The following is an 11170-nucleotide window of genomic DNA, read 5'->3' as shown; positions in this document are numbered from 1 at the left end:
ACCAACCCTATTTCCAAAGCACCTTATCGCATGGCTCCAGCAGAACTGAAGGAACTTCATGAACAACTACAGGAGCTGCTTGACAAAGGCTTCATACGCCCTAGTCACTCACCATGGGGAACGCCTGTATTGTTCGTGAAGAAGAAGGACGGAAGCATGCGCCTGTGCATAGATTACAGAGCATTGAACCAAGTCACCATCAAGAACAGGTATCCTCTTCCCAGAATTGATAACCTGTTCGATCAGCTAAAGGGAGCAGCAGTGTTCTCTAAGATAGACCTCCGATCAGGTTATCATCAGGTGAAAGTCAAGGAAGGGGATATACCCAAGACAACATTCAGGACTAGATACGGACACTATGAGTTCGTAGTCATGCCCTTCGGTGTGACAAATGCTCCAGCTACTTTCATGGATCTTATGAACAGGGTATTCAGGGAATATTTAGATAAGTTCGTTATCGTGTTCATCGATGACATTCTTATCTATTCCAGAACTCAGGAAGAACATGCAGAGCACCTGAAAATAGTATTGCAGACCCTTCAGCAGAATCAGCTGTACGCCAAGTTCACAAAATGTGAATTTTGGCTAGATCAGGTGTCCTTCCTGGGTCACATCATCTCAAAGGATGGTATCATGGTAAACCCTACACTACAACAAAAACATTAAAAGACAACGGTTTAAAACCGTTGTCATAGGCCCTTTAAACCCGTTGTAACTGACACTGTTGTTAAATGTGCGGTAAAAGACAACGGTTTAAAACCGTTGTCTTTGATCACATTAGACAACAGTCATGCAACGGATTTAAAGTGTTGTCTTTTAATACTAAAGACAACAGTTCTGCAACAGTATAAAACCGTTGTAATTATCAGTTTTGCAAAAATTTGATCGCAGATATACTTTTAACAACATATACACTGTTGTGTTTCTTCAAAATTTAGTTTAAAACCATTGTCTTAGAATACTTTTCACAACGGTTAAAAATCGTTGTCTTTGTACATTCAGTTGCATGTCTATATATGTACTTTTCACAACGGTTAAAACCATGGCCATTGCACACAAACTGGTACAACGTAACATTTATCAAGGTGAAGCCTGCTTAAGTCAAGGTGAAGCCTTACACGGAATAAACCAACAATCCCTGTAGCTAGTAACAACAAATAAAGGAGGGCAGAATACATTGGGAAGAAAAAAGCAGTCAGATCAGAGCAACTCTAGGTAAGTCTAGATAGTTTGTGTATCTTGCATATAGTGATTGCTAAATTGGTTTGGTTTGGTTTGCCATAAGTAAGTCGAAACAACTATGTGAATGAACTTGGTCATTGTGATTCTCAACAAAGTGTAAGTTATTTCCATCCAACTTTAACCCATTCCGGCCATTCATCATGTCCAACAAATTGCAAATTCCAAATATTTTCAATTTTGTTTGATTGAGAAACCATTTTCATTCCCAAAGAAAACAAGAATCTCAATACTATTAATTAAATTGGTCTTGCTCCTGCATTTTCCCCATGTATTATCATGTTCATAAATCAGGTAACTGCTCAAAATATTTATCTAGCTCACCTCCTTTACGTGTAAATCCTAATCTGCAGAAAACTGTCCATTAAAAAAGGAAACAATTCATGATGCTCAAAGTTAATCAGTTCATCATAATCTGACAAGTGTGTTAGTCCTACAGAAATGTGTTTACCAGCAAATGATATATATGTTTGAACATCTCAAAATCTTAAGATGTTGAAAAACATTTCATGCATTCCAGTATAAGAATAATGGAATATAGCCTAGAATGAGCATTTCATAAGATGTAATAATCATTAGAAGGGAAAGACAAGCATAGCTGAAAATGGATTCCAAAGAAGCAAGAAGTGGCTTCTTACTAAAGATAATGAACTTATATAAACTTTAGTTAAAACAAGGTAATGAACTTACATAAACTTGAACGCACCAATTCATAAATATGATCTTGTATACATTCTGCCAACTCCGATCGCACCAATAGAATTGGCCTGTCGGCATTGAACGGAATAATGAAAGTTTGCAAATACATTTAAATATCACCAACAAATGTTTGCAATAGCGACATACAAGCTAAATGGCTACCAGTCAAAAGTGTATATATTAGTTTTCAATGTCAAATCTTATAGTTAGTCAATTTGACATAAACATCTTCAATTAATAGACTTAACTGCAATCAAACACTTGCACACGATTAATGGAAATGAAGTGTCTTAATACTATTTACCTTCCCACTGAACTTCTTTTCCAGTTCTCTAACCAGCCTAACATGAATCTTTTTGTAGGCTTTTCGCAGCCTGTATGGAATGTGAATAACAACAGCTTTCCTATTGCCAGGCATATCGATTTGCCTATACCAAAACCATAAAACTTAAATAAAATAAGCATTATTTGTAAATTCACAAAACAAAATTTGGAAATGCCAACATGATTGACATAACAAACTTACACTGCTGAATTAATGTAAAGATCGTTCAAGTCACTCTTCAACTCCTGGTTCGCATTCTCCAGATCAAAGAATGCTTGCTATGAATATGAATAGTTCAATTGGGATCTCAACCAAAATATCAGAACAATGCGATATGAAAGATGAAGGCAACTAGCCTGAGCCACAGTGTCTTCCAACTCAGTCGGTTCTGCACCCTTATCCTTTAGGATCTTCTTGCTCGTGGTAAACATTTTTCCTAATACTTACTAGGTATGCAAAAGAATGAAATCCGAGATAATTTGAAACTTTATTATTCTCAACCCAATTACATTTAAACATTGGAACTTGAAAGTTTTGATAATGGAATATAGCCTAGATGAATTGATAGTTTCCTCAAAACAGATAAACCAAAGAACACTTCCAGCAAGACTTACCTTTGTTCAAAGACAAGCCCATTTGTGTTGGTTGAAGGCTTTGATAGTAGCCCCTCCAGCATTCTAAGCCTTTCCAATGGGTGCCCGATGCCCAAAGCTCGGGGAAAAGAAGGACCGTGCTACCGAAGTATACCTGAAGCAGAACAAGTTGCAACGAAAATAATATTAACAATAATATAGTACTTGAGAAAATTGTACAGAAATAAAAGGAAACAGAAGTACTTGGTAGATGGAGACTCCCTAAGAACAATATCAAGGGCTTGAATGACTTCTTGAGGTGCCTCAATCTGTCGACCAGCTAAAAACTCCTTCAGGTTGTGTATGCTTGTGTTTCCAGCAAGCTTAATAATCACTCTAAAATCCTTGGCCTTCCTGAAGAAGAGGAAAACCACACGATTTTATCAGATACGGCCAGCATAAAGCTTCAGTTGAGAAATAGTACCTTCCATCATTTTCAGGCAGTGAAACCGTGAACTCCTTTGACTCAAAAGGAAAAGTACCAGCCATATACAGGCTCTTCCTTCCATCATAAGCTGGCATTCTCCTTCCCAAAGGCTTTATCCTTATGCACCTTGACAAGCTCAGAGATGATTTTTCTATTGGTAGCTCTGGACACTGATTCGGGCACTATACTCACCTACAAGTTCAGAACAGCGTATTCTCCATCAAATGGGAAGAACGATGCATAACAAAAGAGAAACATAGAAACTTACATCATAGTGGAAAAGAGTATTGTCGGCAATCTCGACAAGGAAATGGTTTGCCCTAACTAAGCACGACCTTCCGACGGTGCCAAAATCTAGCCGAGCCGGATGCCTCAAACCCTTGCTAGAGGCCGGAGGCGCCGCCGGCTGAGGAGTCTGCTCCTTCGTGGGCTCGGTGATCGTGAGATGCCGGAGTTCTTCGCCAATAGAAGAGGACGAAGGCGAATCTGCTGCTGTGGCCGGTGGTGAAGGACGGTACGATGCGGACGGAGTCATCGACGATTCCTGAGAGTGAGGAGCCGGAGCATACCCACCCCTTCCTCCGCCACCACGCGATCTGCCGTCATCAACAGGACCCCGACCACCCCATCCACCACCACGACGACCACCTCCATATGCTCCTCGTTCGCCGGACATTGCGAGAGACAGGCTCGTATGGGAGAAGGAATAGCAACAAACCAAAAGATGCTGGTGAGAGTCTGCGAGAGAGGTTTAGCCAGAGAGGAGTTTTGAGGAGAGGGGTTCGTGCAAAGGGGTGGAAGGCAAAAACGTGTGAGTGGAGAAGATTATGTGAGGAGATCGGGAAGAGGAGATTGTGTGAGGAGAGGGAACGTGAAGAGATCGCGGGATGAGGAGAGGAGAAAGACACAGTTGCCTAGGGTTCCCGAAGACTAAGGGAGGGAAAACACGCACTAAAATATATTTCGGAGAGGGGAAGACATTAAACCAGGGCAATGGAACAAAAGAATTAGGTTTACAACGGTTTAAAAACCGTTGTAAAATGTGTAATCCTCTAAAAAATGCGCTTAAAAACAACGGTTTTAGGAAATCGTTGTAAAATGTGTTGTTGATTATAAAATAATTCACTCAACGACAACGGTTTTTACAAAAACCGTTGTCTTTTGTTTTTCTTTAGAGCTAAAAGACAACGGTTTTGTCAAAAACCGTTGTCTTTTGTCAAATTAACAACAGTTCCCTCAAAAATCGTTGTCTTTATAGTGTTGTCTTTTAACAAATTTGTTGTAGTGCTAGTAAAATAGAAGCTGTGAGTAACTGGAAAAGACCCAAGAACGCCAGTGAGATCAGAAGCTTTTTGGGACTAGCAGGTTATTACAGAAAGTTTGTAGAGAATTTCTCCAGGATAGCCTCCCCACTGACAGCTCTTACCAGAAAGAACAGAAAATTTCAGTGGACAGAGGACTGTGAGAACAGTTTTAGCGAGCTGAAAGGAAGATTGACCAGTGCACCTATTCTGACTCTACCAGAAAATGCAGATAGCTTTGATATATATAGTGATGCCTCGAAGTTGGGACTAGGAGCAGTGCTGATGCAAGATGGCAGGGTAATCGCCTACGCCTCCAGACAACTCAAGGATTATGAGAGGAATTACCCCACTCATGACCTTGAGCTTGCAGCAGTGGTGTTCGCTCTCAAGATTTGGAAACATTACTTATATGGAGCTCGGTGCAGAGTGTATACAGATTATCAGAGTCTGAAGTACTTCTTCACTCAGAAGGATCTGAATATGCGACATCGCAGATGGCTGGAGCTGGTCAAAGACTACGATATAGACATCCTCTACCACCCAGGAAAAGCAAATAGGGTAGCAGACGCCCTCAGCAGAAAGTCCAGTGCTACCCTATTATCTCTAGCAGCCATGTCACTGCCCCTACAGAAGGAGATCTCAGATTTCGGTCTCGAACTCATATTCGGACAGCTCTCTGCCATGACATTAGAGTCTACCTTGCTTGGTGACATCCAGACAGCTCAAGAGCAGGATCCTGAAATTCAGAGAATCAAGCAAGGTTTAGCAGAATCAGAAAGTGGAGAGTTCAGAATATCAGATAGCGGGGTGTTGTATTTTGGTGACAGGCTATGTGTTCCGGATCAGGAGGAACTACAGAGGAAAATCCTAGACGAGGCTCACAAGATTCCCTATGCGATGCATCCTGGCTCCACCAAAATGTACCAGGACTTGAAGAAACATTTTTGGTGGCCTGGGATGAAGAGAGACATCGCTCGATATGTCAGCACCTGCCTAACCTGTCAGAGGGTTAAGGCAGAACACCAGAGACCAGGAGGAGTCTTGCAGCCCATCCAGATCCCAGAATGGAAGTGGGAAGACATTTCTATGGATTTTATAGTGGGATTACCCAAAACCACGAATGGTTTTGATACCATCTGGGTAATAGTCGATAGATTGACTAAATTAGCCCACTTCTTAGCTATCAGGATATCCTACTCCATGGAACAGCTAGCTTAGTTGTATCTCAAGGAGATCGTTAGATTACATGGAGTCCCACGAACCATCATCTCAGACAGAGACAGTAGATTCACATCACACTTCTGGGAGTGTGTACAGTCAGCTTTGGGCACGAAGTTAAAATTCAGCACAGCTTTCCATCCTCAAACAGATGGTCAGACGGAGCGAGTAAATCAGGTACTCGAAGATATGCTCCGAGCATGTGCCCTAGATTTCAAAGGAAGTTGGTGCAAATATCTGAGTTTAGCAGAATTTGCATACAACAACAGCTATCAGGCCACTATCGGTATGGCACCTTATGAGGCTCTCTATGGGCGGAGGTGTAGATCTCCAATCTGCTGGTATGAGAGTGGTGAACAGAAAGAGCTAGAACTTCAGACAGATCTAGTGGCAGATACCACAGCAGCTATACAGCAGATCCGCTAGAGGATAGAGACAGCTCAGAGCCGCCAGAAAAGCTAGACCTTTAGAGTTTTCAGTTGGAGATTCAGTGTTCCTTAGAGTAGCTCCCATGAAGGGAGTAATGCGTTTTGGGAAGAAGGGCAAGCTAAGTCCCAGATATGTGGGACCATACCTTATCAGCAGAAGAGTGGGCAAAGTAGCATATGAGCTAGAGCTATCCCAGGAAATGTCAGCTGTCCACAACGTATTTCATGTCTCTATGCTTAAGAAGCATACCCCAGATGCCACCCAGGTGATTGAGCCCCAGTCGGTACAGATTTGCGAAGACCTCAGCTATGACAGTTAGCCTATTCAGATAATAGACCGAGCAGTTAAGAAATTGCGGAACAAGGAAGTACCATTAGTCAAAGTCATTTGGCACAGTCACACAGCAGAAGAGGCAACCTGGGAGACAGAAGCCAGCATGAGACAGAAGTTCGAGGACGAACTTTTTATAAGGTATGGGGGATTGTAACGCCCGAAAATTCTCAAAACTATTTTAGAAATATTCTATGATTTTTCTGGAATTTTAGGATATTTTTACAGAATTTTTAGAGTAGCGAAAGTAGCAAAAATAAATAGAAAACGAAAATAGCCTAGGCGAGAATTGAACCCGAGACCTATTGGGTTCTATGACTTATGGTGAACCTTAGTAACTGGGTGAACCCAGCAGGGCCGAGCTGAAAGGAAAGGGAAACAATTTTATTTAAGTTGGAGTTGGGCCGGAATTATCACTTAATATAAATAGGAAATAATTAAGTGAAGAGTTATTTCTTAGATCGTAGCTTTTCTCCACCCCAACCTAATTCCGCCGCCCACTTCTCCTCTCCTTCTTTCGGCGCCAACCACAAGGAAGGCTAGGGCTCCGCCCAAGGGCACTTTCCGGCGACGACTTCGACACGAGGACGCTCCCCTCCGCGAGAGGAACGCGAAGACGCGAGAAGATCGTCGAAAGGATCATCTCCTACGAAAATCTAGCGATTAGAATCGTAAGAAACTTCGAATAGGAGGTAAGAAACCCCTCACCTGCAGTATAAGTAGCTTCCGTGTGAATTCCATGTGTTAGTTAATAGTATGTAGATTTCCGACACAACGGATGCGAATTAACGCATGCCAAGTGTTTGATAAATTGTTTAGTTCAGCAAAATGCAACCTAGGCATTTTAGTAGTTTAGATAAATGCAATAGAAGCATTTGTACAGTTTATCTAGTCTTGTTTCAGCTTTTACCGGACTAGATGTCCAATGGGTGGGCTCCCACAGTCGCCTCTAGGTTTAGATAACCTAGTTCTGGGTTTAGACAACCTAGTGGAAGCAAGACAAGTAATTATTAGCTAGAGTTCAGTATTTTACTTTCAGTAGGGGCACTGTACAGGATTAGATATCCATTGGGCTGGGCTCCCATAGTCGGTCCCTACATTTAGATAACCTAGTAAACCTTACTAAATTCGGTATTTGCAACCCCGGGTCTAGTTAAGGATGCGCGCATAGCATGTACAGTTGCCGGGCCATTAGCAGCATGATTATATATTTTCATCTACTATGTGTATAGTTTTTAAACTCTCACGAACTAGTTGTGTATACAGTTTAAATTCAGTATTAGCTTAGTTTAGTTTAGTTCAGTTCATGCTTCAGTTCAGCTCACTCTTATAGTTGTGTATGATAGCTTTATGTTCAGTTCATGTTACACATGCTTTGGATGATAGTATGCCATGACTAGTTTTTGATTGCTATGTATTGTATGATAGCATGCCATGTTTTAGTTCAATCAGTACATCTTTCAAATAGCATGTTTTAAAAACATATTGCATCGTATGCATGTTTTAGTGAGGTAGATGGTTTCTTACTAAGCGAAAGCTTACAGATACTTTTCCTTATACTGCAGATAAAGGTAAAGGAAAGATAGACTAGCGGAGGCTGTAGGACAATGCTGCAAAGATGTGTGTGGGCAGGAACTTGGAAAGAAGATCTTAGGGAACCTTAGCAAGCTTTGTTTAAACATTAGAACTTTTCAGTATTTTATCATTTGCACTTTAGTGTGTTCATTGCTACGAATTAGTTAACCATGCACTTTATTATGCTTAGAACACTAGTTTTATGATGTTAGAGTGTTTACTAATTATTTTAGAACTTGTATTGTGATTGAGGCACGAAACAGTGCTGAAATCAGAGTTTAGCTGCAAAATCAGAAACTTCAATCGATCGGTGGATCGATTGGGGGTTTCCAATCGATCAGCTGATCGATTGGGCAATCTGTTCCGTGAACAGTAGGCTTCTGGATCGATCAACCGATCGATCCAGCGAATTCTGTCGCGAACAGAAGGCTGTGGGATCGATCACTGGATCGATTGGCCAGTCTGGATCGATCAGTCGATCGATCCAGAATATCGTCCCGAGCACAGTAGCGTGCTGGATCGATCACTCGATCAATCCAACCTATGTCCCACATACAGTAGTCGGCTGAATCGATCACTGGATCGATCCGACTATTCCAATCGATCGGTGGATCGATTGGGAGGTCTGATAATAGCGGGAAAATGTTTAAGTTCAGTTCCTTGACCATGGGGAAGGTAAAACATGTTATGAATAGTTAGTTTATACCCCTTAGCATGTATAGAACTAAGAAATGTTAGTAGTTTAGCAAAATTTCAGTTAGTACAGCTTCTGCACCTAGATCTATTGGTGGTCAGGGAATAGTTTAGCACAGCATAATGTGACGATCGACCTCACAGCCTAGTTAGTAGAAGGCGGGTCGTTACAATGGCGAATGCTCGGGCAGAGTTTCACATTCTAAGCGCAATACCAACTAAAGATTTCGACAGAGTCGGAGAGTACAAAAGCGCGAAAGAACTTTGGGAAAAGTTCTTAATGCTCTACGAAGAACCGGTTGAAGTCATCTCCTCAATAGACATCGAGCCATCATTAGAAGAATCCGAGATGGAAGAAATTATCAAGACAGCCCCAACAGCCAAAGTACATCCTGAGATCGATGAAGGGGGAGAATCTTCGGAAGAAATTAATTCAACAGGGGGAGAACCAACGACCGACGAGGTAAGTAAGGTATGGCCTCTACCCTCTGAACAACTGATTCAATTAATCAAATTACCTGAAGATTTTTGCGAACCAAAATTTGAATTATCGAAAGAACTTTTAGGATTATAAAATCTTCGGTCGAATAATTGTTGCAAATTACAAAATATTTTTACGAAAGAATTATGCAACTTAGAAATATTATCGAAAACTTTTTCCGGATCTAAAAATTTCGAATTACAAATTACCTTACTGAAAAAGTTTTGTGAATTAGAAATTGATTCATCAAACAAAATTTTCAGATTAAGAAATCTATTATTAATAGATTCCTGCAAACTCTTATTGTTAAAAAATTCTTGCAAATTAGAAAATATTCCTTCAAACGAATTTTGCACATTGTCGAAAGAATTTTTTATATTGTCGAAAAATTTTATCAAGTTAAAATCTATGCCATCTGAATATTTCTGTGAAATTGAAATTAAAAAAATAATAGAAATTAACATGATACAAATTTCTGCATGTATAATCTTTGTGGCGTTAAATCTAAAAAAGATTGATTTAAGAAATTATGATAAGTTAAAATGGAAATTTAAAACTTTCTGATAACTAGAATTAAGAACTAAATAAATAAATAAATGCATAGAAATTTTTTAAATGTTTAAATTTCCTTGCATAAAAGTCTTTTGGGCTTAGAAAGTTTTTTTTGAAACTTTTCAAAAAGCTATTATTGACTTAGAAATATTTTAACAGATAACTTTTCAAAATTTTCTAAGTCTTTAAACCCTTAGAATTTTAAACCCCATTTTATTGTGATCAAAGGGGGAGAAGAAGAAGTATAAGTCTAGGGGGAGGTAGAGAAAATTGAAAATTAAAATTTTCTGCTGAAATTTAATTTTTTCTATCTTAGTGAACTTAATTATTGAAAATTAAAATTTTTTGTTGAAATTTAATTTTGTTCTATCTTATTGCACTTAATTGCAATATAAGTTAGTTTATGTTTTATGTTTTTTTCCCTAGCTTAACTTGGGTTGATCACACCAAAAAGGGGGAGATTGTTGGAACCCAAAAATTGGTTTTGGTGTGACCAACAAGTTAAGTTAGGTCCTGTCTGTTTCTAACCTGATGTCTAAGTGTGCAGGAGCTTAGGAACACAGGTACTCGAGCGGAAGACGCAGCTAGTGAGAAGGACGGCACACGGTGCGTCCGAGGGACGAGGTGCTGCGGAAGAGTACACTGACGGACGAGAAGGAAGTGCGCGCGGTGGTTCCGAGGTACGAAAGCCGGAGCGGAAGATTGCTCGGGGAGCAAGAGACGCAGCTAGCGCGAAGGTCGGCACGGGGTGCGACCGAGGGACGAAGTCTGCGGATGAGTACGCTGGTGGATGAGAAGGGACACGCGGCAATTCCGAGGGACGAGAAGCCGGAAGGAAGCACGCTCGAGAAGACCGGAAGATGGGTTCGGGTGAGCCCTATTCCGGATGTCAGAGATCACCCAAGCAAGTGGAGCAGCGGAAGCCCGGACCGAGGCGAGCTGAACCGGAGAAGAGCCTGGACCAAAAGTCAACTGGGTTGACTTTTGGCTCGGGCGCCCGGAGCTGTCCGGGGCCCCCGGAACCCTTTCGGGCGCCCGGAAGTGACTTTTTCACAGGATCGAGCTTTGACTCGATCCAACCGTTGGGGGATAAATTTTATCCCCCCCAGAGCGCCCGGAACCCTTTCAGGCGCCCCAACCAAGGCTATAAATATAGCCTTGGTCCAGAAGCTTTTCAACAATCACGATCATTCTATTTCCAAACACTTGTATGCTTTAGTTGTAGTTAAGCTTCTGTTTTCTGTGCCTAAACGCTGTAAGAGGCTT

At 41.0% G+C, this 11170-nt stretch overlaps 2 protein-coding genes across 2 annotated transcripts; both read right to left on the bottom strand.

Annotated features, from left to right (window-relative positions):
* Window positions 1–2131: 2131 nt before the first annotated feature.
* LOC121999303 (40S ribosomal protein S7-like) lies at window positions 2132–2694 on the bottom strand. The gene is made up of 4 exons (XM_042554002.1): window positions 2616–2694; window positions 2465–2537; window positions 2243–2366; window positions 2132–2185 (listed from the first exon to the last, which is right to left on the bottom strand). The coding sequence occupies exons 1-4, from the start codon at window positions 2692–2694 to the stop codon at window positions 2132–2134; spliced, it is 330 nt and encodes a 109-aa protein (XP_042409936.1).
* Window positions 2695–2925: 231 nt separating this feature from the next.
* Window positions 2926–3637, bottom strand: LOC122000027 (protein argonaute 1D-like). The gene is made up of 4 exons (XM_042554606.1): window positions 3591–3637; window positions 3320–3514; window positions 3100–3249; window positions 2926–3010 (listed from the first exon to the last, which is right to left on the bottom strand). Exons 2-4 carry the CDS (start codon window positions 3415–3417, stop codon window positions 2941–2943), a joined length of 318 nt encoding a protein of 105 aa, XP_042410540.1. The 5' UTR covers window positions 3418–3514; window positions 3591–3637; the 3' UTR covers window positions 2926–2940.
* Between the last annotated feature and the right edge of the window lie 7533 nt (window positions 3638–11170).

Source organism: Zingiber officinale, chromosome 7A (assembly GCF_018446385.1).
Source record: "Zingiber officinale cultivar Zhangliang chromosome 7A, Zo_v1.1, whole genome shotgun sequence".
In the NCBI taxonomy this organism is placed as follows: domain Eukaryota; kingdom Viridiplantae; phylum Streptophyta; class Magnoliopsida; order Zingiberales; family Zingiberaceae; genus Zingiber; species Zingiber officinale.
Note: the sequence above shows the minus strand (reverse complement) of the source record. Positions and strands in the feature narration are given on the sequence as shown.

Excerpts from the sequence above, each read along its gene's own strand:
- LOC121999303 (XM_042554002.1), bottom strand. The coding sequence starts at position 2,694 with ATGTTTACCACGAGCAAGAAGATCCTAAAGGATAAGGGTGCAGAACCG. Across the intron at positions 2,538-2,615 it reads AGACACTGTGGCTCAGGCTA|CATTCTTTGATCTGGAGAAT; the intron begins GTTGCCTTCATC and ends ATTCATAGCAAG. Across the intron at positions 2,186-2,242 it reads AAAAGAAGTTCAGTGGGAAG|TTAAGTCTATTAATTGAAGA; the intron begins GTAAATAGTATT and ends GTTTGATTGCAG.
- LOC122000027 (XM_042554606.1), bottom strand. The coding sequence starts at position 3,417 with ATGCCAGCTTATGATGGAAGGAAGAGCCTGTATATGGCTGGTACTTTT. Across the intron at positions 3,250-3,319 it reads CTGCCTGAAAATGATGGAAG|GAAGGCCAAGGATTTTAGAG; the intron begins GTACTATTTCTC and ends CCTCTTCTTCAG. Across the intron at positions 3,011-3,099 it reads AGGGAGTCTCCATCTACCAA|GTATACTTCGGTAGCACGGT; the intron begins GTACTTCTGTTT and ends GTTCTGCTTCAG.